Source organism: Spodoptera frugiperda, chromosome 28 (assembly GCF_023101765.2).
Source record: "Spodoptera frugiperda isolate SF20-4 chromosome 28, AGI-APGP_CSIRO_Sfru_2.0, whole genome shotgun sequence".
Classification (NCBI taxonomy): Eukaryota; Metazoa; Arthropoda; class Insecta; order Lepidoptera; family Noctuidae; genus Spodoptera; species Spodoptera frugiperda.
The window spans coordinates 7,888,937-7,916,696 of NC_064239.1; the positions used below are offsets into that span (position 1 = coordinate 7,888,937).

At 37.3% G+C, this 27,760-nt stretch overlaps 1 protein-coding gene across 4 annotated transcripts; it reads right to left on the reverse strand.

Annotated features, from left to right (window-relative positions):
• Positions 1-176: 176 nt before the first annotated feature.
• Positions 177-26,910, reverse strand: LOC118282120 (phosphoinositide 3-kinase adapter protein 1). Of its 4 annotated transcripts, none has more exons than XM_035603053.2 (15): positions 26,678-26,910; positions 11,208-11,508; positions 10,880-11,127; positions 4,931-5,048; positions 4,562-4,788; positions 4,196-4,362; positions 3,745-3,889; positions 3,407-3,558; positions 3,194-3,326; positions 2,920-3,110; positions 2,007-2,832; positions 1,850-1,930; positions 1,621-1,718; positions 1,196-1,335; positions 177-984 (listed from the first exon to the last, which is right to left on the reverse strand). In XM_035603053.2, the coding sequence occupies exons 1-15, from the start codon at positions 26,679-26,681 to the stop codon at positions 789-791; spliced, it is 3,027 nt and encodes a 1,008-aa protein (XP_035458946.2). In that variant the 5' UTR covers positions 26,682-26,910; the 3' UTR covers positions 177-788. The 4 variants fall into 4 exon arrangements, with proteins under 4 accessions (XP_035458946.2, XP_035458944.2, XP_035458945.2 ...); XM_035603051.2 differs by lacking the exon at positions 26,678-26,910 and adding an exon at positions 13,448-13,685; XM_035603052.2 differs by lacking the exon at positions 26,678-26,910 and adding an exon at positions 11,605-11,734.
• Positions 26,911-27,760: the final 850 nt, after the last annotated feature.

Consider the following 27,760-nt stretch of genomic DNA (forward strand, 5'->3'; position numbering starts at 1 on the left):
TTGATAAATTGTAATTTCATAGCCAGGGGGCTTCAAATGGATCAAATGCAATGGTATGTCAAACAACAGGAAGATCTCTTCCTGTGTCGACCCGCTCCTTAAGTCGAGGGAACTATTTTTAGCACAACATCTTAACTGTTGGCTACTACCGGTAGGGACGTAAAGAATACGAAAACTTAGCATTTTGAATTTATTTTCACAATACATAGTATACATGGTACAATAAATGCATCTTGGACGATAATACAAAAGTATTAATTAAAAATGAACTCAAAAGCAGATTTTTCACCAAGACTTTCATATGCTAATAATTTCTTCTTAATGTACTTTATGTAAATGCTTAATAATGATAACTTAATTTTGGCTAAATTAGCTAAACATTGAATATGTTTTGTACTATTTATAATATTACGTATCTGCTTTTATTCGACAACGACAATAAATAGAAATATTACGATTAAATGATTAAAAAATATATACAATATTTACATGCATCTTTTCAGTCTTCATACATTTTAATGGAAAATCGATCTATTCAAAATGTTGTTGTTGTTTTACACAATCATAATAACTTTTCCTAAAAAATAGATTTAACGTTCGAACCTTTACGTTATTTGGCACGGTCTCTGAATCCAAAATGAGTGGATTAAAACGACACCTACGAGAAATGGAGGATTCTATTTCAGAATATCAACGTCGTCTCACCAAGTGACCTACACTTTACATGAATGTTTTTCTAAATAATACACGATTGTCATCATTTGTTGGAATAAAGCTAAATATAATTATTACGTGTGAGTGGCAGATATGTTCATGTACATGTGGGCGCCGTCGCGGTCGTCGCAGCGACTAGTCGGCAGCGATCGGTCGCGCGACCCGAAGTTTAGTCGCAAGTGTGTGCCGTTGCGTGTGTCTGCGTCGCAGTCGAGCGTCTCCCGAGACGCTGACGTTTCACGCTCGACTATCGTCGCCATGTGCTGGTTTCTGGAATAATTAAATTAGGTTAGTAGGATCTACATAATTTGGGCGAATGAGTCCCTAAAGTAAAGTTTTGGAGTACGTAGTCATGATAATTAACATACGTGATGCTTTTAGCTGACATTCATGGTTTATTTATTCTTTTCAGACAAAACAAAATTCTTCTATTTTCTATAATTATTTTAATTCTCTTATTTAAAACATCAATAATATTTACCTGTTATCATGTTTAGGGTGTCCAAATGTGGTGAACTGCGGGCATCCATTCAGTGGGCGTGGAGGTGGTGGGATCAAGTAGTCGTCCATTCTGTTCTCACCGTCACACGCAGAGTGCATCGTCAACGTGCTGGATGAAATCTATGAAAGCAGACAATTCCAATATTAACTACGTTGCGCAGATGAAGTTACCCTTTAAAGAATAAAACGGTTGTAGGACAATGGTAAGTAATTTTTATACCCAATACTGTAAAACTATTGTTATAACATACGTGCTTGTTTATCTGTGGCATCGTAGTGTACGAATCCAATCAATTTCTGTACCCAATTTTATTTCCCAGGATTAAATATGATGTCAGTTGGTAACCTTCCATTACTTATAGAGTAACTGGGGTTTTAAATATATATAATGCTTGTTGTACTTACAATAGACCGAGCCTTGTCATCAATCTCAGATTGGACGCTGTTGGTCTCAGCCACGCTACCTCCACTGACTGTACTTAGGCGCCCAGATGATGATGAACCTGTTTAAAACGTAGATATTTTAATAAATCTCAATGTCAGAAGAATAGAAGATACAATACAATGTGTTTCATATTTGATGACGAAGCTACTTGACATATTATTTACTCATTATATGTTAAGTGGAACTTACTTTCACTCAAACTGCTATTTGGTCGAGTATTTCCATTTCGTTTTTCAATTGTTCCATTGTTGTTTTCATGTTGGTGGTGGTCTGGAAAAATAAAATTAAGAATAAGCATTGCACAAAAATAAGATATTACTTGAAGTATGTCCAGTTAAAAACTTACGTTTGTTTTTGCTCTTGGAAAACATTTTCTTAACCCTTTCGAACGGCGTGGGCCTCTTCATGTTGTCTTTAATTTTCAGTTGGATCCTATCGTACTCTTCTCTCATCTTGTTCAACTGTTCCTGCTTCTCTTTGAGAGACTGTTGCGTCTCATTCCTGTTCTTCCATTCCATCACCAATTTCTCTACTTCTGATATCGTAAAAACATTATTTTTGAAGTCATTTATTATTTCTGCTAACTCCTCCTGACCGGTCAAGGGACAACTTTCTTTCCCTGATTTAACACTACCGCTGCTTCGGACGTCTTTGGTATTTAGATTTATTTGGCTTATATCACTAGTAGGAGTGTCAATGTTAAAAGTCTTTGATTCTTCGGTGGGCGAGTACAGGAATATGTCGGACTGTTGCGGCATCAGTCGCGAACTATTCGCGTACAAGTTATTTGGTCTGAACTTAGGGCTTTCTACTTTAATATTGGAAGGTTGAACTAAATAGTCGTGTTCGAGGGCTTGTTGGATTCTGTCCATAGTGTTATCATGGATGGGAAATTCGTTTTGGTAGAACTGTTCTTTAATTTTCGGAAGCTTCAGATTTGGCCGTTGCTTTTTGTCGAATTCGTCTGACTTTTCGATAGTTTTCTCTAAGTTCTGTGTGCATGCTTCGCTGAATGGATCGGTTGCGTGTTCTTCTCGTATTGGTGAGTCGACAGTGTCACATGTTTCTACAATCCGTAGCTCGTCTTGTTTAGCTTCGTCTTGGCTTTCTTCTTTGTCGTTATCCGACATATTTTTGAGATAATAATACATGTTGGAGAATTCATTTATTTTCTGGAAAGTAAAGGATAATGCCATTAACAATCACTATAAATTTATCAAATAAGTTTGGGATTCAATTTTAACTGTCAATGTACTTACAAGGTGGTCGGCGAGTACGTCGGCAAGTGCGTAGTGTTTGTGGTCCCGGGCGAGGTCGGCCGGCGTGCGCTGGCGCACGTTGCGCAATGCGACGGCAGCGCCACCGCCGGGACACTCCAGTAGCTGCCAGCATAGACGCTCCAGGCCAAACCTGGCCGCCCAATGTAGTAGTGTAGGGTATTCTTCGCCACCTACATAAATATTTCATAATTAATTATCGAAAATAACAACTAATGTCACCTTAGTTTCATGATAACAGATATTAAATGCTTACTGGACATGTCAGCTTTCGGGTTGAACTGTTCAGTGGACGCTAGGAGGTTGAAATGTGGCGGTATGTTCTTTTGGAACGCGTTCAGCATCCAACTGTCTAGCTGTTCTTTGCTTGTTGTTTTGAAACCCAGGGTCTGAGGAACAAAAGTTGATATTAATTAAAAATAAATCCAACTAAATTTAAAAAAAATATAGTATTTTTTTTTGTACTCACTTGACACATGAATTCCAGAGGATGATCAGATGCTCTCAACAGTTGATCTAATTCCCGAAGTCTACTTTCGCATTTTATTTGCCTCCGTCCTAGGGATTGACCATTTTTGCTCACACGCACCCATACGAGCATGGACACTTCTAAACAGGACTCTGTAATAACGATTACAATTTATGCTAAAATACTACCAATGCATAACTGAGTTACATAACTCATACATAAATACTGTGAATTTGAACAAGGAAATGTAATCGATAGGGTAATTCGCTCTTTTGTTTCTAAGTACATTTATGGGGAAAACGTGCGGTTATAAAATAAAAGTAGGTATATAAAGTTACCTGGAATATCGAATTGAATCGTGTATGGATTCCTCTTTTTGAAGCTGGGTATGTTGATGACCTCGCCTTTCTTGTCCACCATTATCTTTATGCTGTCTTCGTCTCTAATGGGGTCGTTGAGGAGCGCTATCACTCGACTTTGTCCCTGCGTGCAAACGACATTAATTAACGCACGTAGTGAATTTATTTTGTTAACGTAAACGTTCACTCTGTCACACAGACTTTTTGCAGATTATCTTTTATAGCTCTCTCTACAAGGTCTAATTTCGTGTGTAGTGGCCATAAACGTTTGTGTCTAACGGTCTAATTTGTCAGTAATGGCGTCGGGATTTCCTCATAAACTTTTAAATTGCGTCGGAAGAATTTGTGGTATGTGTGCAGTAAAGTGTGGCATCTTGCGTCCAGTTAACATAAACAGATGTAAATATTTTGATGTATTAAAGATACTTACAATTTTAACCTTCTTCGGGACGATAGAAAAACTAGTTTTATCTGTTGCGGTGTCTTTGCAATCTTTGGTGCGTAGGATCCCGACTGCGGCCGTTAGGAATGTGTCCACGAAAGATGTGTCTTTCTCTCGCACAGACATCATTTGCCACTGGTCGATAGTCGGGTAATCTATGAAAAGAAAAATCTATTAACTTCAAAACCTACTTCTACAAACAGAAAATAATAATCAATTGAGTAGATTGAATTTGAAATTGGGTTCTAAGATTAGAAATTATTTTGTTGTGCCATATTATTGAATGAAAAACATAAGGGTCATAGCTTTACAAAATATATATAAAGCGAAGATAGTCTAGTGCCATGGTCGTACCTTCACAATTGCTGGATATGATAGAGTTCTTCTCGACTCCAAGCAACATAACCAGCACCTTGTCCTGTTTGAACAGAGTCTCGCCGTTGACGTCTCTTTTCAAATCTGCCAACTTGGTAGCAAGTATTGGGCACAGGATCACTATTTGTAACTGTGCTTTTGTCAACTTCTCTATTTTCTCTTGAGCATCTGCGGCGAGTAACTCTTCTGCGGTTATTGATGTTACCCTACAAAAAATAATACAATTCTTTTTACACAGGATATAAATGTTTAGACAGTAAGTGATGGTAAATAAAGGTTATTAATCCGATAAGTGAAGTGCATCACAAGGTTACTTTAATCAGACAAATGACATCAGTTAGTGTTTACCTGTAATGATGTCTAGCTCGCTGCGACATAATCTTATCAAAGCTTGCGACCAAGTAGTCTGACCACAGCGCGCTCTCGGGAGATCCCGAGCTCCACAGTATTGATATGTCTTCCATTTCTAGAACAAAAAATAATAATTTAAAAAATGTTGCAAGAACACAGCCAAGCCCCTACCTATTCTATACTAAGCTTTTGTTATGGTTAGACAGGGCACAAATGTCAGCCTTTTAAATTACTCATTCAACCCGTCTAACGTCAAGTTACAACTGAGTGCTTCAATTGTCGAAATTCGGAATTGTTCGGAGATAACGCTCCGTTTCCTCGAAATGTCTACTTACGTAAATCATAATCATCTCAAATACGATAAGCCCGACTGCGCGAATTTGTGAACATATTCATCATAATAACGTATTCAGAATAAGTAGCGTCAGTCGTCGCTGACATCAATAAGTGTGTAGCGAGCTCGAATATACGTAATATTGAAAGGAAGTGTTGTCAAGGGATAATCAAGGCATGAACGATGTCGTTCACTTGATATCGGATGGGGGTCATTGGCTGGATCGAAGTTCATGGATCGCGCGCGGACGCTCCATAAACCTTTCTACACATGTTGCTAAATTTGATTCTTGTTAACAAACTTATAATCCTTTCCATACATTATTTTTAATGACGTGTGCAATAAATGTTAGTCATGATCGTACAAAAGCATCTCAGATGGTATATGAAGCTTCAAAGATGCCAATTGTATATGTAATGATGCAGTTTTAATTAGTGTTAAGTGCATCCTTACGTTAACTGCAAGACACTTGAAATCAATCGACCGTTATTGATTAATGAGTGCAACGCATTTAGATTTCAATATAGAACAGAAATATCATGAAAGTCAAGTGATCATAGTCACTGAATGGAATTCCTTAGTAATGGTTAAGTGCGTTTTTATTTATGGAATGAAAACATTGCGTCGGTTCTTGGAAGCATTATCTTTTACTTTCATTACACAATACGTAATTGTCAGTTATGTGTAAGGGCGTTAAAAGCTTCAACGCTGTCCTAAAAACATATATATGCCATTCCTAGCGTATGAATGAAAGCATACGGTCGCTGTTAAAATTTTTATTGCAGCCAGTGGCTCGCATACGCATCGGCTGCTTACAAAATATGCTATGCACTGCGCGCGCGCCGGAAACTCGTACGGGTTTATACTTACCCACCTCTGCCGCCAAATGAAGACCCGACTAAATGTAATATCCGTTTCCTAAATAGACAAACGTCTATCAGCGTCGCCCGGAATAACTATAGCCGATTAAATGCAGCGGGTAACAGAACTGGAGGGCTGAATATGACGCCCGATATGCAGTTATGTGTCGCTATGCGACTATTTTCTGCTCAAGTAGAACGGAAGTGACTTCTTCAAAGATTTCGTATTAGATTGCTATTTCTAGCGCATCGTTTGTTTAACTCATTGATTAATTAACTATTAGCTTTTTTTGTTTAAGTTTTTAAGTAATTACTGTAATTATAGGCTTATTGAGATGATTTTTAGGCAATTACTTATGCAAACTTGTGTGGTTAGGGAAAAGCATATATTATCTGTATTAAAAAAAAGTGGCAATCGGTTAATAATTTCGGTAATAAAACAAATCTTTAATGAAAGTAATAAATGAAAAATATTTCAATAAAAATTGCCTATAATTGTGTAAGCTACAACTTCCAAATAAGTGCCAGATGATGAACCAAATCCTTGGCAGCATGTCTTCCGTTAAGCTACACTTCACTCCAAACCCTATTTTTACCGCCACAATAAGGACGTTACGCAAGTTTTTAAAGTGGAACAGAGCAGGTACATAAGTATCATTTGGGCCAGAGTCGGGGCTGGGCTTACAGCTTCACCGCTTTCAGTTTTCAGTTCAATGGCCGGCGCGGATGTCTTTGATGTGCCGGTAAAATATCGTAGGTAGCCCTATAACGCCTCCTAATATGTAAGGTAGCTTTGGATTTGTATTTTCTTTACTTAAGCCAGAAAGGTATTGCTCTGATTTCTGTTTGGCAAAAGGGACGAGATTTGGAACCCGAAATGTAATTACTGACCGACGATAATATCCTTATGAGATTAGTTCCCTTTGAATGTACTCGTCTTGTTACGAAAATAATTATGAGACACATAATGCGATGACAATATTGTAGCATCTGCCCTCGTACATTGTTAGTAAATAGGACATATTCCTCAGTGGGACTGGGCGAGTGGACGTGGGCGACACGGCGTTGCCTATTCATTTCGTTGTAACACGTTTCCAAGAAACACTGGGAAACGCATCGTAGATTTCCAGCAAAGTCAGAATGAGATCACATTTAGGGAGTTAGGCACTAAATAAGAGATGCTCCGTGTAAACATTGTTCATTTGTAGTCGGTTAGGTACTCAGCACATGCGGTTCACTGAAAATACGTGAGTAATGCTGAAGTTGAAATTTTTACCCATTCATTACAAAAGCTGAATCAGTGTCCGTTCAGTGTTTGATTATTAATATCATGTTAATATAACCTAGTTTTCAGAGGATATTATTGTTTGCCAAAAAAGGGGTTAATATGAAACATGTTCGCTAAGAAATAGTGGATGCGCGCCGGCGTGCGCCCGACGCGTCGCGTGATTCATCAAATCAAAATAAATGTTCTTTTTCTCTGGCTCCTGTCAGTTCTTCGATGCTAAATCATACTTTCTGGTTTAATTATAAGACCCATTTTATATTATTAATTTATTGTTGAGTCACCGTCTCTATCATTAAGCAAAGTGAAGACTACGAGTATTGCACATGTTGGCTTCAATAACAAATTCTGCTAACTGACTCATTAAAAATTGGATAAATAGGACTTCCCTTTGGGCTTCATAAAGAGAACTTTGAGTTTTTTTTAGTTAATTTGAATGCAGCATTGTTAATTAATGCCACAACCCAATTGGTACATCATTTTATGTTGTCGTGAAGTTGTGATGTGTAGTTGGGAATATTTATGTAATCGGTCAGTTTCCACGTATTGACTAATAATAGCCTTGTATGCGGTCGGCGGTGATAACGTCCCGTCTTGTATTTATCACGATACGACGTCGATAGACGTCACAAACAAAGTTATAACTCAATGCACTGTCTGATAACATGACAAAAGCTCGGGAGACAAAAGAAGATATATGATGTTCTATCTGGGTGTAAATACTTATAACACTGTTAGATATGTAGTATGTAGGTCCATATCTATACATTTAATTTGTTTTACGTAGCAGAATTATTATCTTTCTATCTTATTTCAAATATTAACATAAGAAAATCAATATTGTTTCAATTGAGGTCATGTGAAGATTGAGCAGTAAATAAATCCAAGATTTCTTCACACCTTTTGTGCTGGAATAAACAAGAGACCAACATTCTCCATCTTTTGTCCCTAGGCAATTGTCCGGTTTGTAGGTACTTACCTACATCAGTTAACATAGTCTGTGGGAGCGATCCTACCGACAATATAGACAACTTATACAAGACGTTTACGCATTTACATTCCCAATGCGAGTACATTACGGGAGTTGCTTCGATGCATGTAAATTACACTATGTTTATTCAGCCATACGCGCCACCCTGCATATTTAATGAGCACGCCGCAACCAACTGCGATGCCAACCAAGCCACCGGGATCCCTCCTAATTCCCAGCGCTTAAAGCTCACAATTGCATGAATGTTAGCATAGCAACCGTGTATCTAATATGGTGATGTTGTACGGTGTTTCTTTGACATTGATTTTGGATGGAGCTGGACATTTTCGAATTACAAAGTGTGACGTTGTTGAGTTCAGTGTAGCGAAGGCCGCTGAAGACATAGTTAGCGAAGACAATGGCTTATTATCCATCACATTAAGGGAGCTACGCTGGTCACTACGCACAAATATTATAGAGACATTGTTTGGGCCACTCACTGTGTACACCTAACAATATCTTATCCTCATATAATAAATTCTCAGATAAAACAACAGGCAATTTCCCGAAAATAATAAAGTCACCTAGTGACATATTAGCTATGTCGCACGTCGTCGCTGCGAAAGTACAGGGGCATAAAATTTATTAAGGATCGTGGAAATGAAACATAAAGCTCTCGTAGCTTCGTCGCGAAATTAAGGAAAATGCGGTAAAATATTATTAATATCTATTTTTAGTGTTAACGCTACATATATTACTGAAACAGATTTAATTAATTCTTTCACTTAAGCAACTGTTATCAAATAATTAATATGTAATGCTCCGTCTAATCTCTTATTATATTAGTCGAGGAGCTTATGAATTGTTAAGTTATCCGCTTAATTGCTTGCGAAGTAATTTCGGCGCAGTATTTGTCTCGAGTTAAGAGGCGTAATTGTTGTGTATAAATTAGATAGCTGTTTCATTTAATATATCAATAGGTTATATTTTTAAACAATATGTAAGTTTTAAATGTTTAACACTGTATACTCACTTAACTATTAATTACACGCGACTGACATACAAAAAACTTTCGAAAAATTTGTTTAAAATTTAAAATTTAGTAAGAGTACTCACTTGTGTCAGCCATTGTTTCGCTCCTTTTATCCTCCATAACGACGCGAGTGAGAGAAGACGTTATTCCCGACCGTTTCAAGTTAAACGCTTGTCATTGCACTGACTGAACTGCAGGCGAGCACTAGAAAGCGCACGAAATTAATACAAGAGCCCTCAGAGCTGTGACAGCAAGAAGTGTCGGTTCGCGATCATGTGGCGCGCGGCCGGCGACTGCGCGCGCTGGCGTCAGGCGGCGGCGCACGCGCACGCACTTTGAATACTAAAAGCTCGACGCGACAACGATAATCGCAAGTCGCAACGCCATCCCTGACGCCCAATCGCCTAATCTCGCAAAACAAATTTGGGCTCTTATGTAAATATTCCCCGAGCGTTATCGAAGACCAAATACGAGACGGCAAACACGAAACACATTTTTATTATATTCTGTTCGCGTTTCGCAGATATGCCTAATCGGCGAGAGATTACGATTCCTGAAAATTGATATCGGCAAAATGTTGAAGATTGGAAGGAGCTTTTATATGAAATCTTTCGTAACATGTTTAGGGATTGATTTTTATTACGTTGATATTACATCGTACTTTATCGATAGTTTGTAGTAAAGGTCAAGAGAGATAGTCTGATATCAAAAACGCCGCTGAGGTTGTTGGACATTTGGGAGATGCATTTGTGTATTGCAGTAAGTATCGAGGAGGGTCGAAGGGCGACTTGGGAGTCGGGAGCAACGTTCTCCCGTATCAGCTCTAGGTTTCGATTGACTTGTTTACGACCGTTTATCATTATTATTCACTTCCACGTATCTATCTTTATTATCTGAGAATAGATTTTACTGCGGTGGCTTCCTTTGAGTCTTTAAACTTACAATATTGTGTTATGGCGACAAAGAAAGATATGGGCAATGAAGCACGCGCTTATTATGTTAATTCATTCACTTCCTGGTCTCTAGGTGTTAGATATAAATCCAAGCCTCGTCACCTTGTGTAATCAATATCTAATTACATAGTTAATGTAAACTCAACAATCAGGTAAAGAATATTAACTAATTGCTAAGTAAACACAAACTAAATTAAGCGATACTAAATGTTTACGTGTAAATCATTACAAAGTAAATACGTATTCGATAGCAAATAGTGTTCAGTAATAGTTTGTGTTACAGTCTGGAATAATCTTCAGTCAAATCTATTCGAGTTGTGATAGATTGCAAACAACCTAAGTAAATATATGTTCCACAAATAATTCACACTTGGCGCAGATAAATCATAATGTGAATGTTTCCGATACGTTTATTTCGTAATGTTTGGTTAGTCAATAGATATCGGAGATAATCGATAGTATAAACAACATTTGTATATTTGTATTAAACAAACAATTATATTGAACTCACCTTTAAAAGAGAAATTCTTTGGTCTCCTTCTTTTGATGGTGTCTTCTTCTTTTTGGTTGAACCTCGGTGGTGGCATTCTTGGCACTTCGCTGGGTACTGCAGTCACTTCTCCAGCTCCTGCGGCGCCTGTGGTCAGGTATCCTCCAACGGAGTGTCTTCGCCTGCCTTGAAGGGGAATTGTGTAGAACACTTCTTCACGCTCCTGTGGACCGTCGTTTGTCACGACTGTGGTGCTTATTTTGCCCTTCCTGTCCGACAAAAAGAGACTATTAAATAATACCAAGCAAAGTGATATATTAAGGTCTGGATCATTTATAATTTTACTTACTTGATGCGCGGCGCAGTAAATGTGTGTCTCATGTCTCCAGGAGCACAGTCCCCTGGTCTTGGTTGTCCCTTCAAGAAAGCTTCTGCCTGTTCTGGTTCCCGCGCCGACAGGGATCTTAATAAAGCTCTGAATTCTTTTCGGCGGGGACTCTCCGGCTCCCTGCGGCGCGGAGAGCTGAATGGCCGGCCAACATCCGGCCAGACGCGGCCGGGAGCTGACCGGGAACACGGCTCGGAAGAGCCTTGAGACTCCGCGCTGTCCGGAACATCCTTGTTCGGCAACGCGAAATACGACGGATTATCTGAAAGATATTAATTAACACGTGCTGTATATCAATACTGTTTTGTTTCATAATTGACAATTTGGTTAAATGCGACACAAAGTACACAATTAATACCAAGTATCATCGAGTCGGTCGATGCGACGTCGCTCGCTGGCGGTGGCCAGTACTCTACGAGTCCGACACACGGGAATTATTCAATAACCCCAATGAACTAACGGCTCTCCATTACGTCCAGTGCGGGCAGAGTGTAGCAACCTACTTTTGAAAGCCGGAAAATGCGAATTGAAGGCAATTTTCGCCCATTGTCTACTCCCTATCTAGATGTCTCAATAGTGCAATGATCACTATCATCGAGTTTGGCACAATGACATGACGTGAGATAATAGTAACCTAAAGGACGCTAGCATTATCTCCAACTTGCATTAAAGTGCTCTGGACGGTGGCTGATGTCGCTAACATATTCCTAATTTATGAGCAGCATCGGAAGTCGTAAACGACAATTTGCAATTTAACGCACTTTAAAACGTGTGCGTCGGTTAGGAGTACGCTTTAACACGTGACAGACAGCCCATTTGTATTTATTAGGTATCTACAGGAAAGTAACATATACCCAAATCGGGTGAAAGAAAGCGGTAAATAAATATAAATGATGCCTGTGAAGATTTATAAACCGTTTCCAAATTGTGGCTATGGGATGTGAAAAAGGATCTTGACTAGATACTTATTTTTTTGTTGTGCCCGCATCTGTGAGATTTTGGGTGGAATCAGAGCCGTAGGGCGGCAATAGAAATGGTCGAAGCACATGTGTTTAAATAAAAACAAGTGACGAACAATAGCGGACCCACTCCTAAATAAAATGTACAATGCTGTTCACTGTTATTGTTGTATTATTGGCCCGTAATGACGTATTTGACAGTAATTAATTGCATTTTAGTACAGTGCCCAACAAATGCTGGTTAAGTCTCAAGTGTAGGGTAGTAAACTTTTTAGGGTAGGTAAGTAGTCATTTTACATGAAATATTAAAATATCCAGTTTAGGCATTTTAACGCAGGTCTGGATATACTCAAGTAAATAATTTTTCAGCGAAGAAAATAATGGTTTGGGTAGTGTAAATAATTCCCGCGATCGATGATGCAGTTTAAAAGAATGGCGTACCAAAATTTTATATAATAATAATATGGAAAAATTCAAGATATTTTGATTTTAGGTAACTACATTATTTTATTTATTAAATTCTTTATGCACATGAATTACATTTGTACATTAGGTGGGCTTAATGTAGGCATTTTACATTAGTACGTAACTAGTCATTTTCTAGTAGGTAATTAGTAAGTACAATCATCAGTCCCAGTCTAAACAAATGAAGGCGCCTCTTGATTAATGAATCAATCGCATTTCTTGGAACGCCTAAAAAGTTCCAAAATGTGTTTTAAGAATTTTCAACGAATGACTAATTTTATTCCCACTGTCGAACGTATTCTGTAAGTAGAATTCTGAAACTGAAACGCTTCCCAATTTTTACCGTTAATTATTACTGCGGAGACGGTGTACGTGAATACTAATTACTCCCTACAATAGCTACCTACTATCCAGCAACAGTTATCGGCACTAATTATGTATACACTCAGACCTAATTAGGAAACAATGTATTTTATGTCCTTACGAACACTATCAGCACCGATCGCGTCCCTGCACAACGCCAGTTTGTTTGTAAATACATATAAATATACATACGACCCAAAATCAGAAAATTGTTAATAAAAATTGGAGACAAACTTATCACAAATAACCAAAAAAGTTTTCTACATCGACTTCTGTGACGGAAAATTAAATAACTTGTTGAACTTATGCCGGTGGAAAATTGCAAAAGTTTAATACACAGCGCAGACGGTTCGATCCAGGACTTTCATAATGAGGTTTACACAACAAAGTAGGAATAAAGTATTGGTAACTCACTGGTGGCACGGAGGCAATACTCAAACTGGGGTCCCATGGTCGGAGATCACGGTATGTTCACTAAACACGACACATCTGGACGGGCGCGCGGCGTGCTCTGCGGCCCGGCCGCGTATCTCGGGGATACGGCGCGCGCGCAGGTGGAACCAGCGCGGGTTTTAGGCGCACACGTGCGGGCTTTCACAAGGAAGCAAAGCTTTCTTAGCACGCGCGCACAGGAAACGCACGGTGTATACACAGCCCTGATGCGCTGTAACCATGTATCCATGAATATTGAACGGTACGGATGGAGGTTAATTTCCTGGGATTTCCTGTACTACCGACGCGACATCCTCCACGTGAACTCGAGACAACAGACTAACGTAACAGACGTAAACAAAAAATAATGAATTTTTAGGTTTAATTTCATTTGGTTTTCGCAAAATGGAAACCAATGAACAGATTGCGCGACTTGTAAAGAAGCTCTGTGAATATGAGATCGTTATGTTAAAGAGTAAGAGAGGATTTGCCAATATTCAGCAGCCGCAGCATTCGAATTTCCATTTTAAATACTAACAAAGCTTAGACATATCAGTGCAAGACTATCCGACTTCATAAATGAGATGTGGCGCCTACAGTGTGTTCATGAAACGGAGAGTTGTGTGGCCAGTTTTAATTTTAAGTGTTTATGCGTGCGTTTGCGCCCCGTCGCCGCGCGCCGTCGTTCAGGAGTCAGGCGTGGTGTTTGTAAACACAGCGCCCATTCACAGACCCCTCGGGGAACACTGTATAAAGTAATTATAACCCTTCTAATTATAGAAACAGACCCTTTAGGAAGTAAGGGAGGATGTAGCTACGAATGTGTTACAGGTAAACAAGTTTTAGGGGCGGCTGGCGTGAAGATCCGGAGCTTGTTTTAGTTTACCGTTTTATGAATGGGGCATTGGTTCAGTTTAGACGAATATTCGTAAGTAATAGGTATACATCCGTTTAAGAGAAAATACCTTATACATCTATCTATCCATATATATGTAGGTATTTAAAGTTTAGCTACATATGTATCTACCGATTTATACACAAAAACCCATTTGTCAAAAACAGCAAACTAAAACGCGAGTCACAATCTGAAATGAACGACAAGAGGCAGTTGTGCATGACGCTATATGTATTGGTATACATATAACAATTTCAATCTCGGTTCGTCTGTCGGTCTGTTCGAAAAATGAGAACTGTGACGATGGACGCTATTAACTGAATATTATGTGTTTGAAGTCGCATGCGATATTTTTACGCGACGCGCGAGGCGTAGCCCTATGTCGTAGCCGTAGCGCGTGTAGTAAGCTTTCAGAACGTAAAAAGTTTAGAAATTGTATATTAAAATTCGTTTTCATGCTGATTTTTGTTTATTAGGTAGCGCTGATATTTCCATCGCCATATTTTACTTAGATACATACATATTTTTGCTAATTTTATTTTGGAGATATTTATTTTGTAGATAAGTAATATTATTGAAAGGAATTAAGTGCGTAGAAAGTTTCAAAAGATTTTTTTTAAATTTCTTACATACTATATGCCCGTATTTCATATAGGAATTTTGAAACGGAATTAATTATGTACCTCTACGAGGAACTTAATTGTTACTTGACGAATTTGAATATTTCAGCATAAATTACAATATGGAGGACTACACGCAAATTGAAACTAGCCAGATGAGAACGTGTGCCTAATCCGATTTACCTAGTTAGTAAAATATACAGAGCTTATTAAATAGGCGAGTGAACATGAATTAGGATTATGCCGGAAAGCAGAACACTCCATATTTTATGTATAAGTAATATGTATACAACGCTACCATAATTTAAGTGCGGGAGAGGCATGCTTCGGCATCAATGGGCCGGCTCGACCGGAGTGATACCACGGCCTTAAAGAAAACTGACGTGAAACAACGTTACGCAATTACCCCTCTTTCCCAATCTTCCCAATTCCCGATTTTTCAACAAAAGGCAATGCACTTATAACGCTTCTGGTGTTTCGGGTGTCCATGGGCGGCGGCGATTGCTTACCGTCAGATAATCCGTCTGCTCGTTTACCGGCTTAGCCATAAAAAACCTTATTACAATCATAGTTCATAATATAGTATAATACTAGCTTTTGCCCGCGACTTCGTTCGCGTGGAATAGTGACTTCCGGCAAATTTTTGGTTTTAACCACATAGTTCCCGATCTCGCGGGATCTCTTCAAAAATGAGATGTGGAAGATATTCCAGGGAACTCTTCAAAAATCAACATAATGAGCTCTGCGTTTGAATTTAATAGATGTATACTCACTTAGGGCATTGAAAAAATAGTTTAAAAACGGACTTAAACTAACTTAAAACAAAAGAAAGCTACGAATTACGAATTTATAACAATTAAAAAAGAAACTATATTACAACCTATCCTCTATGCTATAATAACCAAGCTTAAACTAAATAATTTAAAAGAAACGACTTAAATCTAATCTAATTAAAAAAAAATTAGACTTACAATTTTATTAAAAAAACTAACTACAGTAACTACTAATAATCGATATCAAACTAAACCTACGTTAAATAGTTTAACCAAAAAACCAGGAAAACCAACAAATAAACTTATTAATTGACAAATACAACGAAACCAATTTAGAATATACGAAACAGCAGGACCACTACAGACAAATAATCATACGACTGATAATACACTTTTTCTACGATAGTACCGAAGCGCTCGGCCGATACCCAACCAAATGAATGTAACGAAACCATAGCGCGATCTATTTCGATCCCAACGCCATCTATCGAGGATAAAGACAACTTGGATTATTTATTTATACTCCGTTCGGGCATTTTCTTTGTACTAAAAGTTTAATTATATTGATATTATTTTTTTCATACCTTTTTACTATTTATTTACTTTTTTTCGATGAATTAAAACAATAACATGAACCGAAGTCGTGTAACGATCGACATAGAATTATTTATAAATAATTTATTTCTTATTTTTATTTTTTGATTTTTGAAATAAAAATATATCTATGTCCTTTCTAAGGTTCTAAACTATATCTGTACCAAATTTCAACCAAATCCGTCAAATAGTTGCGGAGATTAATGGTATAAGCATAGAATGTTCGACGTGATTCTTTAATTTGACATAACTTTTTTATTTATGAACCGATTGACATGAAACAAACACTAAATGTAAATTTAAGCATCCCACAATATATTCGTGAAAACCGCATCCAACTCGGATCAGCCGTTTCTGAGATTAGCGCGCACAGACGAACAGACAAACAGACAAACAGACAAAAAAAAAGTTAATTACATTTTTGGGTTCGACATCGACATAACAATAACCCCTGCTATTTTTTTTATTTTTATTTTCAATGTACAGACAGCACTTTTCTACGATTTTATTATATGTATAGATTACAATCATAAAACTTATTACAATCATAGTCCGGTAATGGTACGTACATTTCCTTTCAACATTGTTAGTGTAACTTATCAAAATTATAACGTGGAGTTCACTGGTCTAATTTAAGTAACTAAAAGAATAAGGTCAGTTGATAACAATAGAAATATTTGGAACACGTACTGATTGCGAGTCTTTGAAGTCGCTTCTAAAACAGTTCGTACAGCTGAACTATATCGATTGACAGCGGAATGGGCCCCGTACAGTGGAAATAAAAAAATGCACCAGATGTCGGCTCGACCGTGTTTACTTGCATCTGCTTTAAAACAAAGCTCACTCTTGTAACGCAAGGATTTACAGAGGGCAATGTTATGTGCCTGCCTGCCTAATATTAGCTATTGATTCAATGTGTCTACTTGAGTACTTGCAATTTAAACAAAATGTTTGATTGTCAACTTTTAATTACTGATTTCGTAATTATAAAGATTACATAGTGTTGTGTATAAGATGGTGAGAGTTATAATTTTAAGGGCCGATTTTTTCTACGCCAGATAATTTTATCGGAAGAATAATTTTTAATAGTTTACAATTCTTCCATACTAAAAACTGTCAAATGTCAATAATATTCTAGAGATAAAAGTTAATTGTTGATTGTAGAATCGGCCCTAAGTAGAGCAGTTACTATGTTTCATTGAGTATAAGGATTGCAAATTTTTCACATCACTCAATCTCAATAAAAGTACCTATTTTCAAAAGTTATCAAAAGTAAACTGATTAATCATAAAGCTTGTTCCAAAGTAAAACATAAAGGCAAATAACAAACTTAAGTAACGTTGGTAGCGGACTCACTCGAACCTTTTAGTCTTTCATGTTTCTTTGACGTCTAAATTAGGATTTCTGAAGTAAATAGGCACAAAGCTCATACAGGTAACAGGGCGTCAGCACTTTCTTTTAGAAATATAATAAGAATAGGTCGCCTAAATATAACAATGGACCTTTTAACACAATGTGTTTTATGTCTATAACATTAGACCACATCATGCCTTTAGACATAGACGTGACTTGCAATTTATTATCGGCATTCAATCATGACTAAGTAATTAGAAAATAATTCCTATACCTAAGCTACGCCCTATTAACTAGGTAATACATCATTAATAGTGATAGTATTAAAAACTGGATAAATCTTGCGTTATTGATGAACCTACTGCCAATTGGACAATCAACTCAATAACTGTCAATCGAGGATTTGAACCTAACTGACGTGAAGCAAGAAAAGAGGGCTTAATAACTTTTCAAAATTATAAGTACATTATTGTGTATTGTACCTAATCAGCGACACAGATATTGAATAAGTATGCGCTTTCAAAATCCGAGGTAAGTTATATTCAGGGAATGCGAACTGGTTTATTTTTGCGAAGCACACTCATCGTTGAGAAATGGTACGATGTGATTAAAATCCCTCATTAGTCACCATACGATGATCAGTATTTCATACAATTATTTTTAAAGAGAAATTTTGTCGAGATTCTCTTATAATATGAAATTCAGAACCCACAACGAGTATTTCCTGAAATTTTCTTAAGAATTTCTTGAGTAGGACCGACTTCAAAGGGATCAAGTTGTGAAGCTGACATAAGTATACCTACAGTGCGCACGCAGGTCGAGATTATCCATATTCCGGGGTTTTTCACATTTTTTGTGGAGTCACTTTGTGCCTCGATAAACAGAGGAAAGCAACATAATGGAAAATTTTGTAAAGAGACATTTATTAATGCGATTAAGGAGACACATTATCGTTTAGGGTCTATCAACTGGAAAGCGTTACCAGCAGTATTTTCTCATCTTTTTAAGTCGGTTAGAAGATAGGACAGTAACATAACACAACGCGTTTTAATTCCTGAAAGAGTAGGTACTGGAATACGGGGATACTATTGCAATAAACCGGGCACAATATCAAATGTAATGTAGGTAACCATCTCATAAAAAAGTTCCAAAACAGTAAAAAGTGTTTCCTGGCAAAAGTTTTATTTAGAAAACGTGTCTCCCGTGTTTACGTAACCATTTAATTTTTAAATGATTATCAGGAAGTGAAATGGAAGCAGTAGTGAGTGTCAGCTGTAACTCATCCCACGCCGTGTTGTGGAGCGAGAAATGTTATAGATGTTGTAGTTCTATACACGTGGGAGATTGGTGGCAATCCGCCGCTACATCGCACCTCGTATTCACTAAATCCAATATTATGCGATTGTACAATCCTCTTTGTACTAGTAATTACTCTAACACAATACGATAACATATTGTGTAGACGTATACTAGGGTGTCCCAGCCAAGTGGGCCGAAAAAAAATTTTTCGATTTTAAGTACGCATACCCTCTATATTTTTTCTATTTGACCATAATAACTAAAATAAAAAATATCATTGGTATCGGATAACGGGAACCCGTGCCGACTTGATGTCAAAGTTTCAAGAAAAAAATTGTATGGAGATTGGAAGGAAAATCACTTTAAATTAGCTTTAATGTTATAAATTAATATTTTTTATGATTGTAAATATTAATTTATTATTAAAATAATATTATATATAAAATTTCCTCTGTAATGGCATTATTCTACAGTCCGGATATTTCAGTCTGTGTTCCTGTGCGCAATGTAGTAACAACTGTTTTTGTTCCTTTTCAAGTGTGATTTTTTTCGTGGAAATCTTGCATTTATTTCACTGCTCCCTCCTTGGCTGCATCATTAACAGCTTCAGTATTAACATTTGTGCCTTAACTTGTAAAAAAATAGCATTCTTTGACTATGAATAGGACATAGTGTAGGAAACTGTCATCAATTTTAAAATGATCGAACAAGGCCTTGCTTTTGGAGGAGTTACATATGGAATAATCGTCAATGTTGAGTCCAAGTGCCTCATTAGTGACCGCCTGAAGGACACGTTGGAACAAATTGGTGTTCAGGTGGCCGTATGCCCTGTATGGGCTGAACACCGCCGTATCCTCAGGGATGTGCTCAGCGACGGCGACCTCTCGCGGCCGACATTGGTTCAATCCATGGTGCGGAGCGAGGGAGACTGGGATGCGATCTCCTCCTTCTGCGAAGCAGTGATGCTAGCTAAGGAAGAAGCGGGAACCGTAAGGAAACGAACCTTCTTAAGATCCAGCCGTCACGAGAGGCACTCCGGGCGTCAGGGGTCGCGCAACGATCTCTGACCACCGTAAGTGCGGGTCTGCGAACGGCGAGCAAAAGGTAGCTCGTCGCTCAATCAGAACCAGACCCGCGCGGTACAAAGAGCCATCAAACCACCTTAGATGGGCCCAGTAGGGCTGATACCTGATCCGGAGCTGCGACCTACCTAGCGAGTTTACCAAGGCTCCGGTTTTTGTCCACTCCAGCTAAGTGACCAGGCCTGCCAGACTCTTTCTGTCTCTGCAAGAAGATCCTATCTTCATCTATCTTTATTGAGCGTCGAATCTGATATGCAATGTCGAATAAATTGTCCAAATTAGAAATTAACTTGAGGAGGCCGTTTAAATAAGTCTTGGGTTTTGTTCGTATTTTTTTGTAGATCTCTCCAAGCTTGGTATAAGGTTACTAGCTTTTTAATACAGTTGGGTAATGCTTTAGTTGATATACGGGCTTTTTCCCAATAAATAAAATGCACTCACAAATAGTTAGGTTTGGACTTTCATTGATTATATTGTCTTCGCGAATGTTGTAAAACAAAACTGCCAATACTTGGCAATTGGAGGGCAATTTCGAACCGGTAATTTGATGTTTTACATCACCTATGAAAAATATGTACTTTTTAGAACTGCGTAATATCCCTGACATCTTGACTAAACGAAAACAATATGTTCCCTAATAAATCAAACAAGTAATGACTAGCACTCCGATACGATAACTCCGACGCGTCAAAATTTGCAAGTACTGACATGTATCAAGGCAAGTCGGCACGGGTTGCAGTGCTTCTAGGTAAATGAAATTTTATTTACGTGTATGTAGACACTATTCGAAAATAATTAGAGGGTATGCGTTCAAAAATACCGACTTTTATTTTTTTGGGACACCCTAACGTATACGTCGTACTAATACTGAATTTCTGGATTATTCATAATAGGTTTATAGTAAACGTAGTGTAGACAATCGTAAACTAATTAATTGGCACACAAAGAGCTTTATGAAGCTTCACTACTGCTTCTGTTGCAAACATCAAAGACTTGAAACAATAATATTAATTGTTGTTGGTAATATAGGTTACAAGAGTAAGGCAGACAGAGGTGAACTTATCTGTATACCACCTTTCGTTAGCTATTGCTATACCTCGGGAACTGAAAATTTACCATAAGTATATGCGAATTTCGAAATTAAAATATTTGGGTACCAACCATGTATGAGTTCATCAGCTTAACATATTATACAAACATATTTTTTCTTACTCGTCCAAAATAAACCAGGCGCCTAACTACGGTCACTGTGTATAATAAAGTAAATTAATGTCCCCAGCGTTTTACGCTGCCAATCAAAGTAAACGAAAACAAACATTTTCAAGCGTCCATAAAAAAAAAACATTGATCATAAGTCCATAATTTATAAATAGCCGTACCACGCAGCTGAGGAAGTAAGGCGGTCGCCTGAACCACGTGTTCATCAAATTTTATATTGACAAAACTTTTATGTGCTATGCGTAAAGTAAACATTATAGCTGCAGCATTAAATATATAAATAGAAATAAATAAAGAGCGTGGCCCATGGAGAATACTATGTAGACTCATCAGTATCACAGACACACTTCAGTTTCATGAAAAAACTTGTTCATTACTTCTGTCTCAAGCTCTTAGGTTAATTTAGGTCTACAACCACGGGCCATAAGATCCCTTCTAATCTAAGAGATAACCACTTTGACACGTATACGCTTACAGTGTAATCTTCAGTGCCTAAGTACTTAGTATAGACGAAATTGAGCTAAAATAACTAACTGAATCAAGGCTAAACTCTAACTAACTGCCATCTAAGTAGGTGCTTAAATGGTTTTCATTTAAGGTTTCTTTCAAACTAATAGCTACATCTACCTGGGTACCATATTACTTCTGGAAAATACCTAAGTGGGAGTAAGTTAATCAACTTTACGCTAACGTGGCACGGTAATTATATTGACACTGTCAAAGCCCCATTTAGTACTAAAGTGCACTCTGCACTTACTAGGTTACCGGCAAGGGAGCGTGAAAGCGACCTATTACGCTCCAACCTATTATTGATTTTAAAAGTCTTATAAACGCGAAGCGAAAACTTACTTGCAAACTTTTTCAGGGATAATGTGAAAGTTGGAAATTAATTTCCTTTCTAAAGCCTTAGAGCTTTTGTAATCAATATGTGAATAGAAATTCTTTCTTCATTTGTTGTTTACAATTCTTTTCATAAAACTTTCGACTGAATCGCTGGTCTGGTTCCGAAATTTGTTGTTACTTGAAATAAGTTTGTCATGATGTTTTTTATACCTTTAAGCAGCATTTCATTACATGAAATAAGCATTCGCTAACTTTATATTATTTAAAAGAGGGTCTATTGATACGATCTTCAATCTATAGATTAGAAATATACCCTATTCATTTAATCTAATGTTAAAGAGTGGCTATAAGATTTTACTGCCCGAGTTTCTCCGTTACGTCTGTCAAAGAGACGGAGGAACGCGCAAGCGCGGGCCCGACAGATCGATCGACCTGCGTACCTGTTAGCTAAGAGCCTGAGCACGAGATGATATCATTACTTAGATCAAAGTCGATAGCATTTATAGGGACCTCAGTTCTTGGAAACTTGATAGGCAAATCTAAGTGCCCATAAAACAGTTTTTACTAAAAAGAAATATGGAAATGGATGCCATAAATAAAGTTAGGCGACTGTACATGGTACTGGTACCCGACGACTGATGGCTTAGATACAATTGGATGTTTCCGTTCCTCTTGAGCCAATTTACTGTATACGTGAAGCTACTTAACGGTCTCAAATAAACATCATGTAGCAACCAATCCAATGTATTGAAACATGATCGCGTTATGTTGAAATAAAATTATATTGGTGCTTGTTGAGGAAGTAGGTACCCTTTGTAGCTACTGTTCAGCTTGTAGGTACTACATGTGTTAGTTTTACAATATTTCCTGAAATGTTCATAATTAGTTTAGAGGAAAAAGAGAAATTTTCTCCCAGATTTCAGTTTAGAATTTTTACCAGATATTATTTTTAGTTAGCGATTACCTCCTCGTCGGATTAGTGATCGCAACGACTAGTACCTAATAAGGAAATATAAAGTTCTGGGTTCAACGCGGGATTACGGCGGCGGCGGATTTGTGTGGCACATTTAACCACATTTATGATTAACAGCATTTATTTTCCTTAAGTATATTCACATTTTTCAAACAGGTATAAATTTTTACCTATACCTAACTCAGTTCAATTAATTTATTAATCAAAATATTTCACAATATCTACAGGAAAACAAGCAATAATACTTGACATTAATTTACAGGAAAATCTGTTACTAACTGCCACACTCAGAGTCATTTAATGCTTACTTAAACTATTCTTTAGTAACGATTTTGTATGGAAAACAATTGCTAAGGACTGGGTTAAGTAACCATTAAATGACTCTGAGTGCGCGAGTAAGTCAGATTAGGAAATAAATCTGAATAGCAATATAGGCAGTTGCTAATTTATTGTCTGATCAATCTCAGTCCATTTAATGATAATGGAGAGAGTCGTTAACACTGCCATAATCCTCTTTCACTGGGGCCGTGAGTAATCACCCAAAAGTCCTAAAATCAGTGTTGGTCACGCCCACGAGCTCTGGCCGGTCATAACATTAAAACAATTGCCATCCTACGCTTTCTTTGTTCCCGAAATATTTTGGCCTATATTCCTACCACCTACATATTCCAGAATCACGGAAATTGTTTAAGCCTAAACAATGAAATATGACGATACGCAGATGTGGTTTCGAGTCTGTGTCCTACAAAACTGAGATGAAGGGTTCATCGACCAACCTGTCTTATGAAACGCATCCCAGACACGGTGAATGATTTAAATCATCTCCCTCATATATACCGGCAGACCAACCTACTACAACCTGTCAAATATCTTTAACACATTCCGAACTTTATTGTCTTGTTATAAAGTCGAGAATCTTAAAAACAAATGTGACAGCTTAGAGTATGTTGATGCGCGTCTATACACATAACCCACATATTTTATGAGATTGCTATAACACTGAACTGTTTGTTTCTCATATTTATTTAACTCAAAGCATATTTCTTAAAAAAATAATTCAACATTTTATTTAAAGAGACTGAAGTAGAGCGAATTGCGAAAGTCGTTAAAGAACCACGCCCTGTACTTTATTAAATAAACAACATCACGTCATTTATTTCCCGACGGATAGGTAATCTTAGTGTACATCATCATCACCATGTCAATCACAAGCCGTCCACAGCTGAACATAGGCCTCCTCTTATGACTTTAACGCCGGCCCGTTAGAAGCGACTAATTCAGGTTTATTTAGGCCTATGCCTAACAGACTCCGAACTATAGCTTAAAGTTTCAAAATTAAATATCGTTATAGGACTTTGTTCAAACGGGAACCAATTTAACCAAAGAAACAAAGTTATTGAATAGTTTTTATTAATAGACCTTCTAACTTTAAACATTACAACTCTGGTCACGTAGAATCGCTGTCTTCAATTCTACTTCGGCTACAAAAAATAAAACAAGTTTGAAACATCTATCGTTTTCCCAAAACTTGGACTAATATCAAACACGCGTTAGCAGTAGAAATAAGGGAAATATGGAAATCTTTAACTACGCTTGTTAACATTCCTTCCAATGAAATATAACAAGTACGTCTAATGCACGTGGATAGTGAACGACTTGAAGGTAATAACAAATTAACTATGCAATAAACAAACAACTATTTTATAGGTGATCTAGACTGCGCGGCCGTAAATACTACTGCCAAACAGTAAGAATAAAATGGAATATAATAATATGCTTTATTGCAAATCATTGCCATAATGTCCTAAAACAGGGACCAGCTATCGAGAGACCGGCAGTAACCTCTACATTTTCGGTGACTTGAATGTGATCTCCTAACTAAGTGTGGGGATTATGGCAAAACTCTTGATATGAGGGAGGTTTAAACATTGAATTAATAAAAAATGGCTTAAAAGTTTATCTTTCAGACAACTTTTGACTGAATCTGAAATACCAATTCCTTGCAAAGGATGATTATAATTTTCAAAATTCTCGCAACGGCAGTGTTTGGAATTGTGCCAGGTTTTTGGCCGCAAATTGCAGAAAGTGGGTGTATTTAATATATGTTTATGAACCTCTGTCTACCCTTTCGGGGAATGTAAACCGTGTTATGTAGATAGCCAACGAATTCACGGTACTAGCAAATTAACTATGTAATAAATAAATTTAGTTGAACTTGGAGCACGCGATTGTAAATATAAATTAGCTTATTTTTAAACTAGGATCGTTATCTAGCTCTTTATAGTCCTTCGTGGTACATCGGATGAATATTAAAGTTTTAATTGTTGCCTTCTTTGAATACGGCACGGCTACCGTAGCCGTAGGAGATGTATTTGGTACGGCTAACAGTACCCCATACTGTCAATGTCACACATAATATTATTCTGAGTCCAGTGGACTAATTAATTTTACGATAGATCCACTACATTGTTGATCATAATTTGTTTATGTATCAGTGGCATACCATCACGTCTATAAAATTATTTAAAGTTGTACCAGACAAGATTGAAAATATCTAGATTGAAACAAAAATTCTAATTTGGGATCGTAATATAGATTTTGTTTCCATTTACGCATGTATGGTAGACAAGTCTATCGATCGAGGCCGTAAAACTATTACCTATAACAACATTTTAATTAAAATAACAATATATAAAGGGTTAAACGTAAAAGGCCCCTAAGTTATCCTCTGTTAATTTCATTAACGAATGTTTGAAAGTTAACGTCAACAGATAACAAAGCTTTTACAGTTTTGTTGAGTGAGTAGTTACTAGGTAGTTAGTATTAACTTTATTATAGACGGAGCTTCGTGAATGGAGTGTAAAGTTAGTTAGGATGTGTGTGGAGCACTTAAACCAGCTATTAATTAAACTAGGCATATATGATGATGAGATTGCACTAAAAGCCTTAGGAAGACAATTTGTGTTAGCAGAGTGAGAATAAATTTTATAAGAAGGCGTATAAGTATGAATATACTGCGCAATTAAAATCTTACACTTCTTCAGAAATAAGGACTGGTGTATAAGCTACTACTTCAGCGGTTACAAACGCCGCGAACCTTGGACCCCGCACTTCACACAAGTGTTTTGAGACCATAATGCTGAACTTTGTTGTTTGCAAAAAACGATCTTACAATGCAGGCAGGTGTGTGTCAAAATATGTTTTATTCAAGCTACCTAGTGTCTGTGATGAGAATCGTAAATACAATTTTGATTTTTCATAACAACACAAACCAAAAGTTGATGTTTGATAAAAACAACACACGTTTATTTTCAGACAATTGGCCACAAAAGCCCCAGACCCTCGTCAAGACTTACTTATAAAATTCAATTTACAATATATAAAACATTTGTTGAGGGTTAGCAAGGGCAGAACGATTTTATAAATCTATCTACAGACCAATAAACGAATACAAATACAAAAAATAAAGGTTGACAAACTTTCGGCAGGACACGGATCGCATAGAAAATATGGGAACGAAGATGCGAGCATTGTTGTTAAGCATTCATATGCCACCGCTCACCCATTGCCGGGACATCCGGCGCTACTTCCGCTGCCAAAGATGGAAGATCTTCGAGTGAATAGTTCGTTGACAGCGGCTGCCGATAGCTTCACTTCCAAAACATAATAATTATAACTCGAGATATAGTCTTGATAACGCGCAATAACAACACTGGAATACTGCACCACGATTTGTGATCTTTATTAAATGCGTATGGAGCGGGGCACACGGCCGCGGCGGCCGCTCAGCCGCGTAAACTTACGTTTAGCGCGTCTTCAGTAGCTATTTTTGATGCAAAAGCGCGTTGGACGCCAATGTCTAGAGCATGCACGGAATATGCAATGTCGTCAGCCTTCACGATTACACTAGCCGCGCACATTTCTATGGACAACAGGTACATTTTATATGTAATTAATATTTTATTATATGTATGTATTAACAACGTAATCTTGTCTATTTCATTTTGGTTTGCTTAACAATATGCTTTGCATAGTGTAAGTTATATGGTTTGTTTATAATATTTGAACCCATTAGACAATTTGATACATCACTTAAATTAAGTGACTATAAATGAAACAATAGAAGAAGAAAAGATATCAAACTTCTAACACTTTAACTAAATTTATAAATAGACGCCTGTAAATCTGTTACCTACCTGTGGGATTACTCATATAGACGTAGTAAATACATCTACCAATTTATACGACGACGCGACGGGTCTCTTCCTAAATACTGGATAACTACGTACAGCGGACATTTAATCGGACATCCTATTTCTGGTTAAGGTTATTAGCTAGTTAGGGCACTTTACGCAATAGACCTTCAACACTGAACGCCGAGTGGGATAATGTGCTGAACTAAATAAAGTGGAGCAAATTCATTAAGAACCATTCATCCTTGTACTAAGGGAACAAGCGACCCAATTCTTAGATCATATTTTGACCTCAATACAAGAAAGTTTATTAAATATTTGGTTAAATGTTCCATTTAACCAGAGATTTTCATAATAACAGTCATTATTCAATTCACTAAGCCGAAACGTGTTGTCGAATTAGCAATCATTTTTGGATTGTTAGCACCTTTTTGTTAGCAGTCCTTTAACTA

What these genes read in the sequence shown, in the direction of transcription:
- LOC118282120 (XM_035603051.2), bottom strand. Translation starts at nt 13,484, where the DNA reads ATGGGACCCCAGTTTGAGTATTGCCTCCGTGCCACCA. An exon ending in GATTCAATTCGATATTCCAG is followed by an intron (nt 3,559 to 3,744) that starts GTAACTTTATAT and finishes TCGTTATTACAG; the next exon opens with AGTCCTGTTTAGAAGTGTCC. An exon ending in ATGACAAGGCTCGGTCTATT is followed by an intron (nt 1,336 to 1,620) that starts GTAAGTACAACA and finishes CTGCTTTCATAG; the next exon opens with ATTTCATCCAGCACGTTGAC.